Below are 23761 nucleotides of genomic sequence, written 5' to 3'. Positions count from 1 at the left end.
TCTGATTCCCTACTTTTGACCCTCTGATCTTCATACCTATCATGTTTTTTTCTGTTGTCCCCCATAATTATTTGAGTCCCAGGCTCAGTGGATCCTCCCCATAGACTGGGGGAGGGTCCTTTAGCCGTGGGTGGGCTAGCACCCACCTACCTCCCCAGAACCCAATACTACCCACTTGCAGCCATCTAGCCTGACATTGTCACAATACAGATTCTCAACATACAGATGGCTGAAGTGTTAACAAGAGATTTGTTGACATCAGAGTAGAACTAGGAATATTTATGGTCTTCTACATCTTATTTACATTCTCATGTAAATATTCAAATACATGATGCAATAATGTTTTCCCACATAACTCAGATAATTTACCCCACTTCTCCAGAGAGAAGTTGAATATGTTTCAATCTCAGCATGTGTCACATAAAGGAAACCCTATCAGCAGCATTTTGAGAAAGTTATGGCCTCAGACTTCTCACTAGAAAATCTTACAATAAAATGTATATATAATTTATCCCTTTGGAACAAAATGGCAAAAATTCCTTAAAGAAAACAAAGCATGACAGCAGAGTGAAACACTGTGAATGTGTGTCATTTTTGCCAAAACTTTCAGTTAAAAAAAGTGTCAACATTCTGAAAAAATAATTTTTGAAACAAAAAGCTGTGATTTTTTGTTTTAAAATGTCTTTACATTTTCTTTAAAACAATCAAAAATGCTTAAATTCAAATAGAAATGTTTCACTTAGGATCTAACAAAATGTTTCAGAAAACCCCCAAAAGATGTTTCAGACTGTGGTTTGCTGAAAATTTAGAAAGAATTAATTTTCAGTTGACCTGAAACAAAATTTCGTTTCAATTTTTCAGAATTGCCAGTGAACAGAAAAATCCATTATTCACACAACTCCACAGGGGTGTGCAATTCTTCATATCAATAGCTCACATCATAAAATAATACAATTCACAAGCTAGTTTAACTTGATAGATGCAGAATGAGTTAAACTAGTAAAAAGTGTCATTACAGCCACTGGCCAGAAACACACAGATGTTGGCCAATGACATCTTTAGCACAGACTGATTACCTAAATTTATTTAATAAAAGATGACTACTCAGAAAAAGATATCCTATATACAGCTGCCTACAAAATCAACCAAGGCATGAGTACAATGGTTGAAATAAAACCCTTTCTACATGAGGGACCAGTTGCATACTGCTACTTCTATGGTGTATGACTACATCCATGGTGTTAGATGCCAAATTTGTCTCTTCACCTGGATTGATCGGTCTTCAGCTGTCGTTAAGGCTGTGCCGATCACAACACGTCCGCCATTCTTCTCGCATTCTTGCCTTTCTTCTCCAAGTCCATCTGAAACGTTTTACAATGTCTTCTTGGAGGCCGACCAGGTGGTCTTTTCTGTTCTCGCGGGTACCACTCAGTAATGATTGCGGTCCACCTACTGTCTGTGAACCGTGCTATGTGGCCCGCCCATCGTATCTTATTATATCTGCTTTCCACAACAATATCTTTCACACCGCTGCGTTCTCTAATCATTTCATTTGGGATACTATCCAGAAGGGAAATTCCCAACATAGCTCGTTCAATTGCCCTTTCAGCTACCGACAGCCGCTGTTCTTCTCTCTTCGTCAGTGCCCACGTTTCTCTGCCATACAGCATGGCTGGCAGCACTGTTGAATTGAAGATATTTGTACATGTGGTCTTGTCAATTTTTCCTTTGAGGATGTCCTTGATGGAATTAAATGCACACCATCCTGCCCGAATCCTTCACGAGAGTTCTCCGTTCATGTCTTGGTGCATATTAACTTCTTGGCCCAAATATATGTACTGTTCCACTTCTTCAATTTCTTCTCCTGTTACTGTTATTCGGGCTTTTCATAAGATGTCTGATCACATGTATTTCGTTTTGCAACGGTTCATTTTCAGACCGACCTGACTGCTTTTCTTGTCGAGTCTTCATAGCATGCTCTGCAGTTGGTTGGTGCTTTCGGCAATTAGTACGATGTCGTCTGCGAATCTGAGATGAGATAATCATTCTCCATTTATATTAACACCACTCCTCCAATTGATCTTGTTCATAACCATTTCAAGGCAGGCGGTAAATAGTTTCAGTGAAATCGTATCTCCTTGCTTTACGCCTTTCTCGATTGGGATGTGGAGGGGAGTTTCGAGGAGAGTAATGTCTGTTGTACATCCAGTATTCACTTCCTTCAACAAACTGATGTACTGCATGTTAATGCCCTGCTCTACGAGCGCCTTTAATATTGCGTTTAACTCAACGCTGTTGAAGGCCTTTTCATAGTCGAAGAAAGCAATGCACAGCGGGAGTTTGTATTCCCTCGCTCTTTCTAGGAGCTGGCTAAAGGTAAATATATGGTCGATCGTGCTGAAATTTCTTCGAAACCCTGCCGGCTCTCTCAGCTGTTGTTCATCCAGACTCAGAGTTGGTTCGTTATCACTTTTGTAAAGAGTTTATAGATATGAGAGAGCAGGCATATAGCGCGATAGTTAAGATTTTCTTGTACAGCAAGATGGTATTTGACGCCTTCCAGCTTGATCGTATTTTTCCTTCTTCGAGATATCGACTGAATCTTAAAGCAAGGGCCTTCCAAAGTTTTTCGCCTCCTGCGGAAATCATTTCTGACGTTATTCCATCTTTGCCTGGAGCTTTTCCCTTCTTCATCTGGTATAGTGCACTTCGGACTTGGCTGACGATTATTGGGGGGACGCATTCTTCTGACTCTTGTAGCTTTGGGAGAGGGACGTTGATTCTTGATTTGAACAGTTCTGTATAGAAGTCCTTGCAGACCTCCTCCATCCCTGCTCTGTCAATTACTGTCTCTATTTCACAAGATATAAGAGACAAACCGCTACAAAATCCTACCTCAGCACCTCATCGTGGTACAGCGGTGCCCCTGGCCGTCTGACAACTGTAGTAGTGGGGCGTATGCCCTGGTAGGTGTAACCATGCTACAAAGGTGTCGGACTATCCAATCCAAGGAAGGGGATTGCTCTATCAGAGGAAAGAGCGTTTTTCCTTCTCCTTAGAGGTTGAAGGCTAGCTAAGCTTGAGGAGGTACGTATGCCTGCCCGCCTAGCCAGTGGGATGGCTTAAAGTTAATGGCTAAAATAACACAAGTAAATGGGTCTTAGTTCCCTGCATGTCATCAAACCGTTCTTCGGTGGTGGAGTGGAAATTGAGCAACGAGAGGTTGCTAAAAATGTCAGGTACTAGGACAACATGGAAAAGGACAACCCTCGCTGTGTGTACTTACAATTGTAGGTCGCTGGCGAGAGAGGAAACGTTAAACCATCTGATGGAGGAGAAGAAAAGGATAAGATGTGATATACTCGGTATCTGCGAAACCCAACGAAAGAAGGAGTTGGAAGTCAACTGGAAGGATGGAAGCACTGTGAGGCTCGGAAAGGGAGATGGCGCTAGAAACGTTGGAGGAGTCGGATTTATCATCAGTAAGGATTGGGTTTCGAAAGTAATAATAATGCCAGCTAATATCATCACGTATTGGTGTGCTGCATCTTCAGATGGAATCAAAAGCTATCCTCAAGGTCATCCAGGCCTACGCTCCCACAAGTAGGATGAAGAAGTGGAAGAATTCTACCAAGAGCTTGAAAGAGACCTCGCGCAAAAGTCCACTTACACTGTCACGATGAGAGATTTCAACGCTAAGGTTGGGCGAGGGAAAGCTGGCGAAAAGTTCATAGGGAGATATGGCAGTGGTGAAAGAAATGAAAGGGGAGAAAGGCTGGTAACGATGGCAGAAATGAAAGACCTGTAAATGGCAAACACCTGGTACAAAAAGAAGATTGCAAAAGGGTGGACATGGATCGCGCCAAACGCGAAGAGTAAGAATGAAATCGACTATATTTTAGTCATTAAAAGGCGCATCGTTCAAGACGTCTCTGCGGTGCAGCCCTTCAACACCGGCAGTGACCATCGCCTGCTTAGAGCGAAGTTGATTTTCGACGAAGTAGTGGAAAAGAAAGCTTTACAGATGGCAAACAGGAAACAGTGCCCGAAAACATTCAATGAAGCAAAGCTGAAGAAAGCGATTTCTGGGTTTGACTGGAGCCAGACGGAAAAGTGTGACGAGGACTATAGTATCTTTGCTGACAAGCTGAGATGTTGCATAAAAGCAGATGAAATTGAAAAGATGAAGAAGGCAAAGGGAAGAATCTCGAACGAAACAAAAAGCTTTTTAGAGAAGCGGAGAAATATGAAAAGGAGCTCGGATAACAACCTCGAGTACTCCATTCTGTGCAAGCTTATATGGCAAAAACTGAAGAACGACTTTGAGAACTTCCGGAAAGAAAAGCTCCTTAAAACAGCTGAATCACGCAAGAGCCTCAAGACATGCAAGCGGGAATTGGTGCAGTATAGCTTGAGCGTAACAGCATTGAAGAACAAGGACGGAGAGACAGTAATTGATTCTTATATCTTGTGAAATATAACTTGCACTCCAAAAAACTATTTATGCTACACTTTTCCTGAGTTAGGCCCTACAAATCTATTTTACGCAGTTTCTGTAGAACTGTGTAATAAGTGTATGGTAACCATATTATACCTACTCAGAAGTGAAGTTTAAAATCAGCAGAATATTATTCAAAAAGAGCAAGCCACAAGGCAAAATAATTTGTTTTCAAATTGTAAATTCTATTTAGCTTTTACCATAAGCCTAACACAAATTTAAACAAAACTATCTGCAGACATTATTAAAGCCTTTGTGGAATAGAGTTGGTTGGGAGTTTTCCAACTAAATGATTTTCTTCAGAAAACGCCAGATCACTGAAATTAAAACGGGAACCTCCCAGTTTCAACTAAGTTTACACTTGAAGAAACTTATGCCAGCATAGCCAATAGCCTGGTCGTTAGGGCACTCACTTGATATATGGGAAACTGAGATTCAAGTCCCTAGTCTGAATCAGACTGAGCAGGGATTTGAAATTTGGTCTTGAATATCCCAGGTGGGATTATTCTGCATTGAAATGATCGCCTCATCCTCCTGCCCCACCCTTTTCCCCCCACAAAATAATTCAGAAGGTCTCAGTTTTATTCTGATATGGAACAGAAAATTATTTGAAATCGCAATTTTTGCTAGGTGGAAAAATGTTTCCCGCCCAGCTCTAGTGGGGAAAAAATATAAACAGCAACTCACAAACATTAATAAAAAACAGGCTCATTTTCTAAAGTCCAAACTACACTGTGTACTACCCTTTTATGATCAGGAGAGTATTATGAAGATTAGTTCACACTTATTCTTTAATACACCATTAATACAATAACTGTCAAAAACCAAAGCTGTTTGTACAAATTTTAGCACCCTGTTATGAACAGGGGAGTATAACAACTGTACAACTATCTGCCTTATTTTGAATTGAAAATACAACACATTTTTGTTCCTGACTGTAGCACTTCTAGTATTATTTTAAATTTACTTTAGCGTTTGTTTTTAATAATCTATTTTAAGCATTGCCAAACTGCCTTACTTACATTATAATGTATTTCATACTCTCTCTCCAGTAATTTGTTCCATTGTATTCTAGGATTTGCCATAACTGGTTACTTATCACACACCTACAGGAAAAATGCACTAACAATTGCATAGGTAAAGTAACATGTAGCTGAAATTCAATTTTTATATAAAGGACGAATCCTCAAGTCTTCACTCATACCTGACTCAAGCAAAGCTCTTAATGAAGTAAATGGGAGATGTGTCTGATCAAGGACCAAGTAACAAGTCAACAGAGACTTTAGCTAAACCTTTCAAAAGCACCTCAGTCCCATATAAGCCGAAATCCTAATGGACTTTCAATGGGAGTTAGGGCCTAAGTCACTTAGGCACTTTTGAAAATTTTACCCTTCATGATTTGGCCTATAATTAAGGCTGACTTACATTACACTCAAGTTGCTTAAAGTTTAATATTAAGCAGAGTTGTTCCTCTATTAAAATGTTGATGTTTGTCAAACATTACCAGCACTGTTAAGGTATGCTTACCATTGACATCTTGTACTATTGTCTGTAAGATTTAAAAAGGTGCAGTCTTGTCTAACACCATGCAACAACTACTATTGACTTGTTAAAATGGTGAGCTCTGTACGTTACCTGATCTCATTGAGTTCCACAGACTGAGTTTTGAATTTTCCACACTTCCGGGAAAATCCGTCTTACTTAGATTGTCAGACGTATAAAAATAATAGCTCATCAGCCAAGCCTAAAGAGGACCAATTTCACATCTACAAAAGCAGTGGGAGGAACACTTGGAAAAAAACCAACAGTCATTACAGTAAAGCACATGAACACTTAAAGTCCAAGTATTTAATCCTGAAAATGGGTTTCTCAGGTGCAACTGCAAATTATTTTTCAGTAGCTATTATCAAGACATTGAGGCAAGCACTTGGAAGGCTAAAAGTACAGGAACAATCCTAAAGAAAGGAAAGAATATGATGGTCAAGATCACCATGCAACTTCCGCAAACCCTGAGGAGCCTGTTCAGCCACTGAAGATTAAATATGGAGCAAATACCTTAGTTCTAGACTTCCACAGGAAAAAAAGGATAACACGTAAAGCACTTTGGCTCTCTGAAAGAAAGAAGTGTGTTCAGGTCACTCCAATCTCCAACACGAAGGTGGCATCTTATAAAAAACAATACTGGTAAAGGGATGGAGACACAGAATAAGGTTAAAAAGTACATTAAACCGCCATTGACTATGCCAAAACAGGTTTTTTTTGTTTTTGTTTTTTGGTTTGGTTTTCCTTAAGCATGGTTGATAAGGGCCCTCTATAATTTTCCAACTTTCACTACAGACACAGAGATTTCCAGTTCATTTTACCTTATGCTGATAAGCAACTTGTAATTCAAGAAGTAAACAGCAGAGCTAAAACCCCAGCTGCTGGTGCCATGGGCTGGAAAAATAAAGCCACTTCCCCAAGGAAAACTTGGGAGTTCTCTCTATCATTCTCTTTCACCATAAGATTCACAAGTAGAACAGCCTCTAGAGAAATACCTTTCCCCCAGGCACATTAAGTACAAATCCCTTTATGATTTGTTAATGCCATCTTACGTTCACATGAAGAACTTATTTTAAAAGACAGACTTCTTCTTCCCTTTTATCACCATCATACCTAATATGATGAAAATGTCTCAGAAAATAAAAGTATACTTTTTCTAGCTAATAAAAACAAAATATTAAAATAAAAATAGCTTAATAAGACTCCTGTTAGAAATTTTAAAGGAAAAAATATGGAAAATATCATCTAGCCAGAAACCAATGATTCTGAGATCCAATGACAAACAGAAAAAGAGCAGGGACACGGAAGACATGAGACTAAACACTTATTTCATAAACTAAAACCTGTCACACTGACATGAGAGCCTCCTTTTAGGGATAACTGAGTTCTGAGGTTTGAGAACTGCAAGGTACGTAACATAGCACATGCTGCATTTTTAAGAACCTGGATAAAGTTTTGTGAGAATAAAAGAATTTGCTCTGTAAAAAAGGTCCCATTCAGAAATTGTCCATGTTGTGCCAATTACAATGACAAAGATATTTTCTCCTCACTACTATCAGAACTTGAATCATGAACATGCTTTCCACTGGTAATACTGTCATCTCATTATTTCCTATCATCAACAGGAAAAGTCTATATTATCAATAGAGCTGGAGTAAGCAGTCTTAGCTTTTTCATCTTTCTACCTAGGATACTTTTCTTGTGTCTGGAATTATCCATCAGACAATGACTAACTCTCCCAGAAAAATAGTTGCTAGTCTAAAAAAATTAGAAAAAGAGCCTTAACTTCAATTAACTTGTAAATTGAAGTCTATAATACAGTTTTAATTCCGCAATACTTAATTTCACCTGCACAATTATACTAATGTATTGATTATCTCACTTCACACCTTTTCATCTCTTCAATTACTGGAAAACATTGTCTCTTGTCAGGGTTAAATCTGACCAATTCTTCACAAACTATGTATCTTTTGCATTTCATGAAGCCCCTGGAGAACTCTAGAAGTTTGTATTAGTCATTACAGTTATTATATATTTGATGCTGTTACAATCATCAATATTAACTGTGTGAAGTAACTATAATTATTTAACTACATTCCTATTATGGTTTCTAGTTAATATCAATTTTTTCCCTGCTAATGAACAATGACCATCTCATAATCAGCACTCATGCTACATTAGTGTAGTTAAAACTTACTGTTAAAAATGCCCTGTCTTATGATGAAACAGTGAGACCAACTTCCGCTACCCATATTTCACAGCTTTTAAGGATCAAGAGAATTTTTAAAAACAATAAAAACTGGGTCCTAACCTACAGAACAACAATGGTTATGGTTACAAACTTCCTTCATTTAATACAGAAGTTTGTCCTGAATTTGGTGATTAATACATAATATTTTGCACTTATTTAGTGCCTTTCACCTAATTATCTCTCAGAACTTTACAAAACATATGCTGTCCAGTTCTACAGGTATAATGCCATGCTTCCTTTTTCCAGGTGTATCTACACATACATATTAATATATACACAGACGCACACCTACACACATTCTAGAACTGGAGATCTTACATGTAGGAGAAGTTTGTTTTAAGGTAACATATAGGATTTGGGGGTCAAGAGATCTAGATACTATATTAGGCTCTGCCACAGAGCTTCTGTGTCACCACAGAACGCTAATAGAACTCTGTTTTCCTAACTGGAAAAAATGGATATAATACCTACTTCAAAAGGGAATTGAGGAGTTTAGTTTAATTATGGTAAGGCACTTTGAGAGCTGCACTGTTATTATATAGTTGTATTCTTTTCTATTTAGGGATTGTCTACACATGGGATTATTCCAGAATAACTATTTGACTTTGACAGTGGATTAAGGTAAGCAAGCACATGGTACTCTATTCTGTAGTAAGTGCCCACACATGGGGACAAGGTGGGTGAGATAGTAACTTTTATTGGACACACAGTGTTATTCAGAAATAGCTATTGTACTTTAAATTCTCACACTACCTTAATCCAAATTAACTTTCTTGTGTAGATAAGCACTTAAGACATTTCAAAACACAATGGTTCTTGTTACTCTTGTTCAAAATGTGGTTAAGATATCAGAAGGCTCTCTTTTTACTCAAGTCAATAAAGAGTACATTACACAGTATTTTTAAAGCAACACCTCTCCATCCCCTGGTAATTTCTGAAACATGTGGCAGCACACCAAACCCCTTTCATCCAGAGCCCAAGTTCCCTATTGTTAAAAATGCAATGCATAATTGTGAAATAATCCAACTCTCAGCATTAAATAGAAAAAGTAAGAGCAACTCCATGTATGCAAGCACGCATAAATAAATGAAGATATAAACATGTGCACTCTTTCAGGAAACACATTCTGTTTTGCAAGCATAAATCTAGATTGCTGTTTTGATCTTTAAATCATCTTTGCACAGTTGACCTATGAACACTTGATTATCTGACCTCCATTAATCTTCCAAAATTGTATGCTCCTGCATTGCAACGTAGTCTAGCTACTTGACAAATAGGAAAAAGGGATTTGTAGCTACATTAATTTATTCTTTTAGTACTTAGAACTATTTTGGACTATCATATGTTGAATTGCCTCATTAACTCATAAATAAGTTATTATTGAACCATACCTGAACAGTACTTGCACTTTATAAATGCCTGACATAGTAACTATTGACAAATGGCCCAAGCATTAAATAGTGATTGATTATTCATAATGAATAATAATGAACAATCGTCTGTCTTGAGAAATTTCTGTCCAGATTCAGATGAGAGCATATAAAAATTATGTTTAAAACTCACAAAAAGCTGAATACATTACAAAGAATCATATCCACAGTAAGCCATTCAATTGTCAGTCAACTACATCTCAGATTTTTTGAAATTGAAACACTGACATAAATTATTCCATATTGAGAAAGCAAGTATGTCCTTCAGAAATAAACTAATTAGTAGTCCTAAATGTTAGCAGAAATGAACTATTGAAACGCCACTTGCATCAATCTTATTTTGACTATATGGAAATCTCTGGCACAAAATTGCTTTTCTAGTGCATTGTTCTCTCTGCCAGGGTCAATCAACATATGCATTTCATTTGGTTTTCTAAAATGACCCAAAAGAACGCTGAATATTATACAACGACATTCTGCAAACAGTTTAAATAATATAGAACCAACCTCTGGGACAAATAGATACACAAAAGATAGAAAAATCACATATATGCACATCACACCTTCTGGGTGTGGTGTTCTGTCCCATCTAGTGGCAACGACAGAGAGAGAGAGAGAGAGACTGACTGACTGATTGATTGATTATAAGTCTGCTCTACAACCTTAGCTAACAGCCAGTTAGCTTTTAGCTCATGCAGTAGAGGCTCATGAATTTAGTTCTAGAGGCCCCAACTGGGGTCTGTCGGCATTACATGTACACACAAGTTTTCTAACTTTTGTGTATCTATATCTATGTACAGTTTACAAGAAGACAATTGTCGTTTCCCTCTAATTTTACAGATCTTGTAATGTTGGAAGATTATTCTAAAGTTGTATGTCATGAAAATTTCAACAATATAAAAAGCTGAATTCAGTATTTTCAAAATTCCAGGATAGTGAGTTCTCAGTTAAAAATCCTACTTAAACAACATCTTGTTTCAATTAGAACATTTCCTATATTGTTATGTATTAGAAAATGCAAATGTATCACAATTTTGAAAACAATGAATGATGACGATTCATGTGGTAAGTAGTGTACATTGTAATGTTTCTAAATGCAAAAAAAAAATTAACTACTAGAATAATGCAGTAAAGCAATCCATGCTCTACGTAACTAATAAAATGTACACGTTTTAAAATTTTATTTTATGTTACTATGGTAACAGCCTATAACCCAAATTCTTTAACATTCCTATCTATTAAATGAATTGCAGTACTATTTTTTTCTATTGAAAATATTTTCTTATACCACAGAGATTTATTAAAACCAAGTCACATATATGAGTGCTTCAAATTAAGAAACAAGTATATTTACCTTTCATCTGTGTACCAAAGGTACGCACCAATTTTGCGAACAGATCTGGATTTTCAAATTTATCCTCTCTAACTTTTAACCAAAAGCAGTTTTCCAATATGTCCTGGGGTTCAACCTGAAATAAAAAGCAAAATATTCATTCTTCAAGTTAATGACTACTCAGACTTCAAATATTTATTTTCAGACAATGGGTGATTTTCCTAATGTAGGACTTGGTTTAAACTTAGTAGATATTTAAAAAGCATTCCAACAAGTGAAAAAATGGTCACAATTTTCAAATGTATGCCACACTCCTGACATCTAACGCCATTTATAGGAACCTGAACAAGGGGTCTGCTTTTCAGAAGTGCTGGGCACCACTGAAATCAATGGGACATAAAGGTATTAAGCACCTTTGAATTGCAAACTTTAAGGGCTTGTCTTCACAGTGTGTCAGCACACAGCAGTTGGGTGTCAAGTCCTGCAGAGTCACACAGGCCAGTTTGTGTGAACACGCTGGGGCAGACTAGAATTTACACCCAACTGCTTTGCACTAACACAGTGAAGACAAGCCCTAGGACAGAAGGAGACAAGAATAAGGCCTTGCCTACACATGAACTTGCTTAATATTTTTAAGGACTGATATCCTTTACCTTAAGAGACAATATATCTTTACTTGAAATAAATTTTTAAAAGTCATCTTTAAATTCAATGTCTTTTTACCTAGTGTTTAAACTATTTTCCACATTATAAACAGGAAACATTTAAATTCTAACACTTTTTAAAAAAAAATTATGAGTAAGTATTCCGATTTCATGAAGAAGTGAAATCAGTGTGACACCACTCAGTCACTATAAATTATCCAATGCTTTTTGTGTGCTTGTTTTTAATTTTAGGAGTAGTTAAAGGGTTAAGAGATGATAAATTATTTCTCTGGATAGTGGTATGTTCTTGACACTCCCCCCACAAAAAATCATCTGCAGAGCTTTCATTGTCTGTTCCTAACAGCAAAGGACATAATGATATTTAATTACAGCTTGTTTTTCAGCATCAGCTATCTCAACAAAATTTATTTTTAAAACATTCCTAATTGTCCACTTAAGCATACTTATATATTTTTTCCAAGTGAACTGTTATATCTTCTTCAATGCTAAAACACCAAAAACAACCTCCTCCAAACCCGCCCACTTTCTCTCAAAGGGATTTGGGTACCTATCAGTGGTAGATAATTAATTACATTGGAACTGCTAAAAAAGAACCTGAAAACTAGAAATTGTCCAGATAATAAAGATCCATAGAAATACAGGAAGCTTTCTCAAACCCTCCTTACAGTGTGTCACTCCTGCTTTGAAGGCATCATTATTAGATGTAAAAAAAGGATAGCCTACCATTAAGACTTTTTACTGTTAGGAACAGACAATGGAAGCTACACAGATAAATAAATAAATAAAGTATTTATTTATTTATTTTGGGACTAGGATCAAGAATTTACCACTATCCAGGCAAATAATTTATCAACTCTCAATCCTTGCCCTAGCCCTAAGATTAAAAACAAGCATGCAAAAAGAAGATGGTAGTTTACAGGGTCTATGGGTCCTACATTCCACTCTATTTTGATTACTGAGTGCATACATGGATAAATGTAAGGAGACAGTGATAGGAATTTCATCTTTGGCATTATTGAGCACAACTTTGTTGCAAAAATTAGAGCTGCACCTTTGTCCAGCCATGCCAAAAGAAAGACAGAAAGCAATGGATGTGGTTTAATTAGGCTGCAACTTCATTCACCTAAAATATCTGGAAAAAGAACAGGAGTACTTGTGGCACCTTAGAGACTAACAAATTTATTAGAGCATAAGCGAAGTGGGCTGTAGCCCACGAAAGCTTATGCTCTAATAAATTTGTTAGTCTCTAAGGTGCCACAAATACTCCTGTTCTTTTTGCGGATACAGACTAACACGGCTGCTACTCTGAAACCTAAAATATCTGGGAGTATCCACAAATTAATTGTACAGTGCAAGTAATCGTTTCCTTAATTGTTCACACTAATGGGGGGCGGCGGAAGGCTGCAATCCTCTCTCGTGTAAGCACAAAGGGGGCAGAAAAGGAAGGGGATTGGTTCCCCACAGTACCAAACATTAGTAGCCCTGAACCCTCCCTTTCCTAGCTTCCATAAATGATGCTTTCCTCTAAATCCCATTCCTATTCATTTTATATGATCACCATACCCCTTCCATAACAAGTACTTGCACTGGACATCGGCTATAAGATGGTGCTAGTTAGCTTGGCTTCCTCCCTACATACCCCACTGGGCTCCCACATATTTACCAATTACTTCCCTAAGATCGGACAAAAAATATGCACTCCCCATAGCGAAAAAGTCTAACAGTTTGGGACATATTAACAGGAGTGGCATATGTAAGACAAGAGAGGTAACTGTCCTGCTCTACTCGGCACTGGTAAAGACTCAGATGGAGTAAAGTTTTGGGTGGCACACTAAGAGATATGTGGACAAACTGGAGAGAGTCCATAGGAGAACAACAAAAATGATAAAAGGCTTAAAAAACATGATATATGAGGAATGGTTTAAAAATATGGGTATGTTTAGTCTTGAAAAAAGAAGAATGATGGGGTGTGGGAACTGATTAGTCTTCAAAAAGGTAAGGGTTCTATAAAGAGAACTGTGAGCAGTTTTGCTCTATGTTCACTGAAGGCAGGACAAAAAGCCATCAGCTTAATCTGCAGCAAGGAAGATTTAGGTCAAATTTAGGTCCAGGCCCCCATTGGCCTGGAACGGCGAGCCGTGGGCAGTGGGAGCTGCTATCGGCCGAACCTGCAGTCACAGCAGGTAAACAAACCGGCCTGGCCCACCAGGGGGTTTACCCTGTCAGGCTGTGTGCCAAAGGTTGCCGATCTCTGGTTTAAGCCTTAATCCGTTTGCCCTCCACTCACACAGATCTCTTAAAAAAAGAAAATATTAGTCTTTTCTGGACATTTTCTGTTTTGGTTCAGGACTGAGCTGCGCCTTGAATGCCTAGCTTTAAGATGAGCCCAGCATATCAATTTGATACTTGTTTTCTTTCAGCCTTCCCCCCACAGCTCTGCCCCATGTCTTAATCAGTTGCTTGGCTAGATTATGAGAACAAGGAAACAGGAATGCAGGAGCTGTCACACCAGAAAAGAAAACTATCTGGTACAGGTGCACAAAATAATTTAAAAGTATAAAGAATGGCTATATTGCACTATTTGTCCTTTGTAATAATACAAGAACAAGCGGGCAACTCAACGCTAAGTCCACAACTTAAAAATAGATAACATACAATACATTTCTTAAACAGCATAAAGGAACAGCAACCCACAAGAATTCATGCTGTAAATAAGACAGAGCTCAGCCAAAATAAATTAGACATTTGTATATTTATAAGAATAGCATTTAACATTAACAATGGCTATTGAGGAGGGGTGGGAGATGTTCTAAAAGATAATTTGTGTAACTGGTTAATGATAACTTAATGAAAAACCTCTGGTTTTGAAAACAATATACTTAGAATTTAATATAGACATAAAATGCCTATATTTTCTCTGGGTTTATAGCAGCAGCAATCTAGCTCTTCAGTTCTCTATGACAGACTATCAAGCACTGACACTGTCACTACTTTGGCATCAGCAACAGGAATTATTGCTTTTATTTCATAAAGCTGAGATGAAGCAGGAGAAAACTATATTGCTTGGCCCCAGTGACATCACTGTCAGTTATGAGCAATAATCTGAATTTCAAATACTTTTCTCTAAATATTACCAAAAAGTGGAGTTCATACTGCAATTGTCTGTCCAGTAAAACAAACAGTGGTAATCACACAATACCACACAAGTTTACAATGCATTTTTTATTAGCACAAGGAGTAACCATTTGGGGGAACAAAGGCATCAGGATTTCTAAATTAAATGTAATTTAAGATTAAATGTATTTTAGATTACCAGATGCAGGCTACAATACTTTGATTCAACTCATTTTTGTGTCTATCACAAGTTTAATTAAAACAATCATGTAAGGGAAAGTCAAGAAGTCTAATGACAGCACAGCATGTAAAGGATAGGATTCAAGCACTAAACTTCATTCTGAATTTCCTGGAATGAGAGCACTGCTAAATTAGTGAGCTCCTGGGAAGATTGAAAGTGTTGCATAACTCTCTTTAGTAACCTCATATAGCCTGCCCCGGAATTATAAGGACTCGCAAGTAAAATATGACAAGACACCTGGATGATTTGGCACTCTGTAAATAGAGAGAATAGATCTATCTGCAACAGTGATATTAGCTACCTCAATACAGAAGCTTAAAAGGGAAGAATAAAGTGGTAAATAAGAGGAATCCAGAAAGCACCTTCTTGTAGTAAAGATGGGAATGACCACAACCATTTATACTCTCACACAGACATTAATTTATTTAAACATAAAAGTATAGAAGGGATAAGAAAAGGGAACACTGTAAGAAAGGCCCAAATGTATTTCAAGATAGTCACTGAGTAACAAAAACAAAATTGAAAAGAATGCTTAACTTTTTATTTGGAGCTTGATTCTTTTTAAATATTTTAGTTTAAAGGTCAGTTTTTTAAACTCTGCTCTTTTTGTTTAATTTTGTATACGCTACATATATTTCAGAATTATTTTTAACAGCTCCAAGCATTCTATGTCTTCTGGCAAAACATTGAGGATGGTAAATAATATAAACTTATCATGGTAAATTATATAAATTCATAATATATATATTTCCACTCAGAGGTTTTAAAGTACTGTATAGCTATATCAGCCTACTGGACCTTTTTGTTTTTTAAACCTTAATAGAACTTGCCACAGAACTGAAAGTATCACAATGATCTGCAAATGAGAAGATAGTGTTACAATGGGCCCAATTTGGTCCTCCTTCCAGAAGAAGGAAGTAATGTCATTTCACAACATCCCAGACTTCCTTGGAGTGAAAGTTAATCTTACTTTGTAGTCTGAAACATTCTTGAGATCACACATTCAACCGATTAACTCCATGTGTGGAGATAGGGGCTCCCGGCTAGTTTTGCTCTGAGGGGTAGTAGACAAATACGTCAGGAGGGTCCTAATTCAGGAAGGTATTGAAAAAACATGGACTATTGCCATTTCACATATTAAGAAATGACATTTGGATTAAGTAACTAGATCATGGTCACAGAGGAAATCTCTGGCAGAAATTAACCAAGTTCTCTTTAGTCCCAGTCAAGTGCTATAACCCCAAGACCACCTATATAGTATAGGCGTGTAACTACAGATGTTTTCCCACTGTATCTCACCACACAGAGGAAGCAATTTGAGAGCTGGGTTGGAGATGTGACTATTTGTCTCCCCATCACTTATGTGTGACTGGGAAAGCGTCCAGAAAGGAACACTTTTGGTTATCCACTGATGTGTTCTATTTTGGGGCTGCTTTTGTAGACTGATAGATTTGTGACAGTAGGCCACTGTTACGTATCATACTTGCATATTGCTATTGAACTATTTAGTAAAGAACATTACTGTCCAGTTAAAATTGTCCTTGTAATCTTCTTCACCCTCCAACAGTCGGTTCTGACAACCCAGGTCCCACTGTGCACCGCTGACTATACTGTCACAGCTTATAGTACCTTTCATGTGCTAAAACACTGTCTGCTCTCATTCAAATGCACGGTATTGTTAAGTAGAAAAGGGGCATGCACTGCCCACACCTAATCCATTTTAATGCCTGCAGAGTCTTCAGCACTTTCTTCTAGATGGGGCGTGATGGCCTGACTCCAGAGATCAGCACTGACTATGCAATTGCTTTTACTCCCAAAAACCAACCCAGAAGTAATTTAGAGGACATGCATACATTCTACTGTTTGGTTATATATATATGGAGATATACCTATCTCATAGAACTGGAAGGGACCCTGAAAGGTCACTGAGTCCAGCCCCACTAGCAGGACCAAGCACTGATTTTGCCCCAGATCCCTAAGTGGCCCCCTCAAGGACTGAACTCACAACCCTGGGTTTAGCAGGCCAATGCTCAAACCACTGAGCTATCCCTCCCTCGATTCTTATTTACTCTTCATGATTATACATTATTAGGTAATGATTTAATGTGTAGATAAACTGAACAAGTTGTTCTTGCATGTTCCACCATCCAAATAACAAAATATAAAAGATTTTATTTATCTAAACATTATAACTATATCTAAAATTGAAGTGATTTGTATTATACTTAAGGCCCTACTTAATTTGCGATATCGCAGAAACTGCAGATCCCACAATAGTGGGCTTCCATTGCAATTTTGGTGGCCCCACACACAATAAAGAACAGATGTTTTCTAACACTGTGGCTTTTACAACATATTTGATAGATTTTGCAACTTCCAGAAGTAAGGTAAACGTATTTTTTAGAGAAATGGTTTATCTTTCACAGTGACAGATATGGGACAAGTGTTGTTAAAGGGTGTTCTGTGCAATTGACCACAGGCAACACAAATAAAAGTTATGCAAATCAAATTTTAGCCAAGTATTCCACCACATTCACAACGGGTGGCACAAACATATAGGCAATCTAAAAATAGAATACAACTCTGTTAATTTTCTTTAACCACACATACCTTAACAATGCATAATAAAACCACAGAGCATGCATGAAGTTTCCACCTAAATGACAAGAAGTTGATTTAAAATTATACTGTCACAAGGTGACTCGCCCCTTTAGGAGAGATGGGGCCAGTCATACCTGTACTTTAATTAGTTAGCTGCTTCCCAGCCTGAGGTAGCAGGACTAAGGAGGGTCAGGTGATAGATTAATGGACATCTGGACCTTACAAAAGGACTGAATGAGATCCATCTGGAGCAAGAACCCATAGGGACTGCACAGGCTCCTGTGGAAAGCCCCAAAACAGGGCTCTGTACTAGAACAGGGAAAGACAAAGCACAGATCCAGCAAGGGGCTGAGAACAGTAAATCAGGGGAACAAGTCTGAGGGCCAAGTGCTCTATATCAGAGCAGGAAAAAGGACTCTCAAAGTAGCTCAGTAAGGGGCTGGGAACAGGTCCCAGAGGACAGGCTGAACAGAAGCCTTGAAGAGCAGAACCACCTTTTTGTTTGTTTGTGACATTTTACTTGGAGTTTTGCTACCCCGAAAGAGGTTTAGAACCTGGCCAGAGGACTAAACCACAGTGCCAGCACAGGCTGGTGTCTGGAAAACTGAGGAGAGCAACCTCAGGGAGGGAAACTGAGGTAGTGAAGGCCAGCTCCACACCACACAACCAATGGGGGGTGGGGTGAAGGAGAGGATGCCACTACAGGGCCGCTACACCCCATGACAGATTCACTGAAGTGAGATTGTTCAAAAATCCTGTCCTTGAGATAGAAAATAATGGAAATATAAGTTTGTATACATCATTGACACAAAAAATATTAAAGAGTGTTTCTTCTAATATTAAATATTAAAGGTTGTTTCTTCTAAATTTCAAAAAAAATCTCAAGCAAACTTTTTAAAAAGATGAATGGATGAAGACCTAAAGCTACTTATGCTGTGAGATTATTGAAGGACAACCTTGGAAAACAGCACACAGCCAAAGCAAGCAAGTATTTTGACTATCATCTGAAGAAGGGGAGGATTAACCCGCAATGTGCTGGAGCTACAATCCACTTGCCCCAAACTGCATCATCCCCAAACCATGCCTCCCACAGATAGCCTTGTTCTAACCCTTGGTGACAGCATGAATAGATGGAATTCTCAGCGGGTTTGTTGTGGTTTTTTGTTTGTTTGTTTGTTTGTATTGTCTCCACAAATTTCACCCTCTTTTCTCTCAAAGACCGTTTTTCCCTCCCAATAAGAAGAAAAATACTTAGGTACCTTTGACCAATTGATTCTCTTCATAGAGACCTCAGGTTTATACTTTTTCTTTTCCTTCATTCCATAAGGCAGGGATGCTGGAGCTCCTGGAGGAGGAGGTATGCCCCCGAAAGGCGGTGGTAATGGAGGGCCACCAAAAGGAGGCGGTGGTGGAGGTACACCTCCTCCAGGCAAAGGTGGTGGAGGTGGAGGTGGAGGTGGGATTCCACCAGGTAATGGAGGTGGTGGCGGTGGAGGTGATGAAGGAGAAGCCCCTGATGTAGGCTGACCAGCTGAAAGTAATGGACTCTGAAATTTAAGCAGGATGAAGTTTTTTGTTTTGTTTTTTAATTGCAAAAAATCTTTGATAAATAACTTATACTGACCAGGCTATTTCTATGTCATATCTATCTCTACTTCAGGGTAACAATAAACACAGCATTTCTCGGATATCTACAAGAACTCAGAAAAAATTGTTTTTAAAACCTACCGTATTTATGACAAGTAACTTTTACAATTTGTACTTTAACGTATAAGCATTTCCCAGCCCTACTAATGTCTAAGATGACCATATTTTCTCCCTATACTTAGCAGTGTTTTGCCTGAATCATTGGCAAATAATGACATTAATTGGCTTCTGCTATATCAATAAAAATGCTAGGTTACCTACCTTAATAAACAGTTGCTGCATATTACACCACTATAGATTGCTTGCAGTGAAATAGTCCTTGTAGCTAACATTTAAATGAGTATCTTACCATCTTCACTATCATCATGATTACATAAATATTCCCCCCCCTAAATCAGATCATCTAGGCATTCTAGGATGCCAAATAAACAAAAATCAACATTAATACTTACTAACACTAACCAGGTAGGGGGAGAGTTTCAAAGACAAAGGATACTCAGGCACCACATTCCCATTTAAAATGTGCCTCTTTATCCAACACTTCTCTTAGGCAAGTTTCCCCCGCCCCCCTCCCATTTTGCATTTGTCCAGGATCAGATAGCAAGTCACTAGGAGTGTCAGACTTAGAATTCAGAAACACATGGTTACCAACAGACCACTATTCCCCAACTTTTTCATAGTGGGTATAACTTTGGGATATTAAGAGAAATTGTTTAAAAGGAGGGGATCCCAATTGACAGTAGGGGAAAATAATGAAATACAGTTCTTGAAATGAATTAAACTTTAAAGCCTCTAATAAGAAAACGATTGAAGAAATTTGTTATATGCCATCACCATCCGCTGGATACCAATGAAAGCAGCAAAGAAACAAAGATGAAAACTAAACACTCACTTGACATGTATCCAGTAGGAATAAGAGGGTGGCCCTCTCCTACAAGCCTGGAAACTAGGGTATATAAACTGTGCTCAGGAGAGTTCACAGAATCATAGAACTGGAAGGGACCTCAAGAGGTTATCTAGTCCAGTCTCCTGCACTCAAGGCAGCAAGAAGATGAAGAATCAAAAGTGTGACCAACGCTCAGACCAGCTGTGTGGAAAGCACTCACCCCCATCCCAGGGTTAAGAGGATAACAAGAAGTGGTGAGATTTCATTTCAGAGGTATTTCCCCTTCTTTAATGTAAGCAACCATGGGTTATTTTGCTAAGTTTACACTCTCTAGTGAGATGTCAAGTATTTTAACAGTCTAAACATCTGCAAGTGATTAGTGCATCCACTCAGATATTTTTAAAATGCTAGTAATCCAGGAAGTACTAAAAGTCTGATTCATAAATTATCAGTAATGTAATGTTTTCATCTGATCTAGCATGTTTCAAGGTGCAAGCAAAGTTTTATCTTGTCCTCTGGTTTTTAAGCACTGCATAAAATATTTCTGTGCAACACTGATGATCACAGTTGATTCTCCTGAAACCTAAAGTCTAATATGTCAATATTTGGAAAGCCATGTGTACATGCAATAAATTGACATGACAGAAAAAAATGTACTCTGGATTATCAGCACCTGAGTGAGACCCTTATCTATAGAGCAAACCATTTGCTGTAATCAAGATTTGATGTGGCAATTTGTGAGGAAGGTCTATGGCTGATGAATGAAATCTGTGTAATACTATGCTTTAGCATGAAATCCTTTCTCTGCAACTTGACTTATAGCAAATATACTACTTTTATGGTTCCATGGACATAATAAATCAAGTTATGACACATACTAATACAAGAATAAAAGTATGTATACTTTAATTCTGACAAGATGATATATGTACTGTGTATGAATATATTGTAATAAGTATTTTCCTTCAGAAGAGACTTAGCACAGAGATTTTGACCACTTTCCGTGATTAAAGGTCCCATGACACTTGTGCAAAGGAAGAGATGTTCAACCAATTATGTTGCCCAAATTCAATTTGGGTAATTACATTCTGCTTTCCAAAATTCCACTCTAAAGTTACAAATGGAAAAACATGTTCCAATGTATAAAACATGCCTTTGTGGTACAGAAATGGATCCATAACATTTCTGCAGAACCAAGACTAGGTATATTAAGTTTAAATGACTCAATCATCCGTTTAGTAAATAAAAGGAATTAATCCAGATTATAACTAAATATAAACTAATATCCAGCAAACAGTAAAAATGTTATCTTAATGACATACAAAATATATTGTCAGTGAAAACCTCAAATTACTGTATAGCAGAATATTAGTACAGACTAACAGCATCAATTTTACCTAAAAGTTGTTGTCCCAAATAGTCAGACCGCATCTAATTCCAGAGATGATATACAGTTAAACTAAAGTAACAGTTACTCATAGCTCAGGGAGTGACTGAATTTAGTTTTATACCACAGTGAGTTTACAATCTCAAACAAGAAGCACCCTCAAGATGTCATTTAAGGCTGATTAAGTACAGGGAATCCACAAAGAATACGCTTACCAGATATAAAAATTTTATTAAAGCTAATGTTAAAAAATATTACATAGTACATAGGTTGGGGAAAGTGTGTCTGTATATCTGGGGATAGTGCTTAGATTATCCACAAATATAAAATTAGTTTTTTAAATGTTATATGCTACATAGAGTACATAATCAGCAATAACCCAAATTTAGGTGAATGGATACACTTAAGTATCCAGTTTAGATACAGTTTAGAAATTAGAATCCGAATACAGGGGTACATCACTCATGAAAAGTTGTACAGAGATTTGGTTGTGGAAAGCAAAATAGATCAATGGGTGGAGATTGTCCCAGTAATTTGAGAATTAGATTGGTTGTCCATTTAGAAAATACAATCCATGAGGAAAGTATTTATTACTTTCCTGACTGCGCTTCTCATCGGCACTCTAGCTCATCCCTCCTGGTATTGCCGATGTCCAGTGATGTGTTCTATATGGATGACCCTCGATCACCTGATGGCGTCAGACACCATGAGTTGCCGCATCAGCCGAGTGTAGCATTGACTGATTCTCAGCACTCGCTTGTTACTGGGGTCCCATGCACAAAAGGCTCTGACGGTGCATGTGTCTGGACCTGGTAACCCTTAGTTCTCAAGGTTTCGTTCAGAGGGGCATATTTCTCTACCTTTCGAGTTCTGGCATCATCGAGCTCCGGACGGGGTCCTGTTCTTGAACGGCACTGTGACATCCACCATGATGATCTTCTTCCGGTCCTCGTTGGTGAGGACGATGTCTGGTCGCAGTTGGCTGTCGGTTCTGGGAATTGAGGAATTCACGGCGACCTTCCCTGGGTGGTGGGATAGCTCTGATCAGACAATCTTGGATGGTGGGTTGTGTCGCAGCTGTCAAGCTCTCGAATGGGGCTTGCAGCTACACAAGATGTGGGGTAGCATCTCGTTGGCATAGCCGCACTTCCTGCATCACTTATTCCGACTCCCATGGTGGACGGCTCCGTTCAGTGGGATGCACTTGAGCCGGGCCCTGTGGATGAACTCCAGTTGGCAAATCGGGGGAAGCTGCCCCCGGGGAGGAAGTGGTTGCTGGCGTCCCACTTGCACGTCACCTTGAATGCCTTGCCCTGGTCCGGCTTCCGTTTCAGGTTTTCCACGTATTGGCAGCGGATGACATCCTTCAGGGTCCTCTCCAGCATGGGTCTAGCTCTCAGAGTAATGATAGCGTGATCTGTATTCTTCACCTGTGGTACCAGAAAACCCAGATCTTGGCGTTCCTCGCACCAAGTCCAGTGGCAACCGATATGCTTCTCCAGTCATCGCGTAGCATTGCGGCCACAAGTCCAGAGCAAAGCAAAGTCTCCCTGTCTCTTCCAATTTCACCTTCCAGTGAGCCACTCAGGTAGGTGGTGACATCTTGGCTGGAGGAGGTCCTGGCGATTCACTTCTTGACAGCATCCTGGAGAGCACTCTCTGCAAGGTTCCTCACCATGGTGTCCGGGCACATCAGAAGGCGTGAGTGATGATGGCAATGTCGCACAGATCACCCATTCGAGGGATATTGGTGCCGCCTTGTCTGTGCGAGATGTACACCAGTTCATTGCTGGCCCTCTGGGGAAGAAACATCCACTTCTTCACCAGCTGCCGGATGGTGCTCTCTGCCTTGTTCAGCGGTACCTTCGCCACAGCAGATCCCCTCAGGACGAATGAGATACGGGGGATCAGGAAGGTGTACAAGGCATTGACTTTCTGCCATGGTGCCGATAGGGAGGAGTCGATCCTGGCCACATCTCATAGGATCTACGTGATGGTATCCTCAGGTGTCTGCTGGACGTGGAAACCCGTTGGCGTACAAAGACGTTGGTATGCTTGCCTGTCCTCGAGGAAGATGATGGGTTCAGCCTGGATCTGACAAGACGTTGTCTGGACTGAATCCCTTCTTCTGCCATCGATATGCAGGGATTCACAATTCCTGGCATT

At 38.7% G+C, this 23761-nt stretch overlaps 1 protein-coding gene across 1 annotated transcript in view; it reads right to left on the bottom strand.

Annotated features, from left to right (window-relative positions):
- DIAPH2 (diaphanous related formin 2) overlaps nucleotides 1–23761 on the bottom strand; it is a 908304-nt gene that overhangs the window by 650507 nt on the left and 234036 nt on the right. The window contains exons 16-17 of the mRNA XM_065411177.1: nucleotides 18935–19222; nucleotides 11076–11190 (exon numbers count right to left, since the gene is read on the bottom strand). Of these exons, the coding sequence (XP_065267249.1) occupies nucleotides 11076–11190; nucleotides 18935–19222 (403 nt within the window). The remainder of the gene's footprint in view (nucleotides 1–11075; nucleotides 11191–18934; nucleotides 19223–23761) is intronic.

This window comes from Emys orbicularis, chromosome 9 (assembly GCF_028017835.1).
Source record: "Emys orbicularis isolate rEmyOrb1 chromosome 9, rEmyOrb1.hap1, whole genome shotgun sequence".
Lineage (NCBI taxonomy): Eukaryota > Metazoa > Chordata > Testudines > Emydidae > Emys > Emys orbicularis.
Note: the sequence above shows the minus strand (reverse complement) of the source record. Positions and strands in the feature narration are given on the sequence as shown.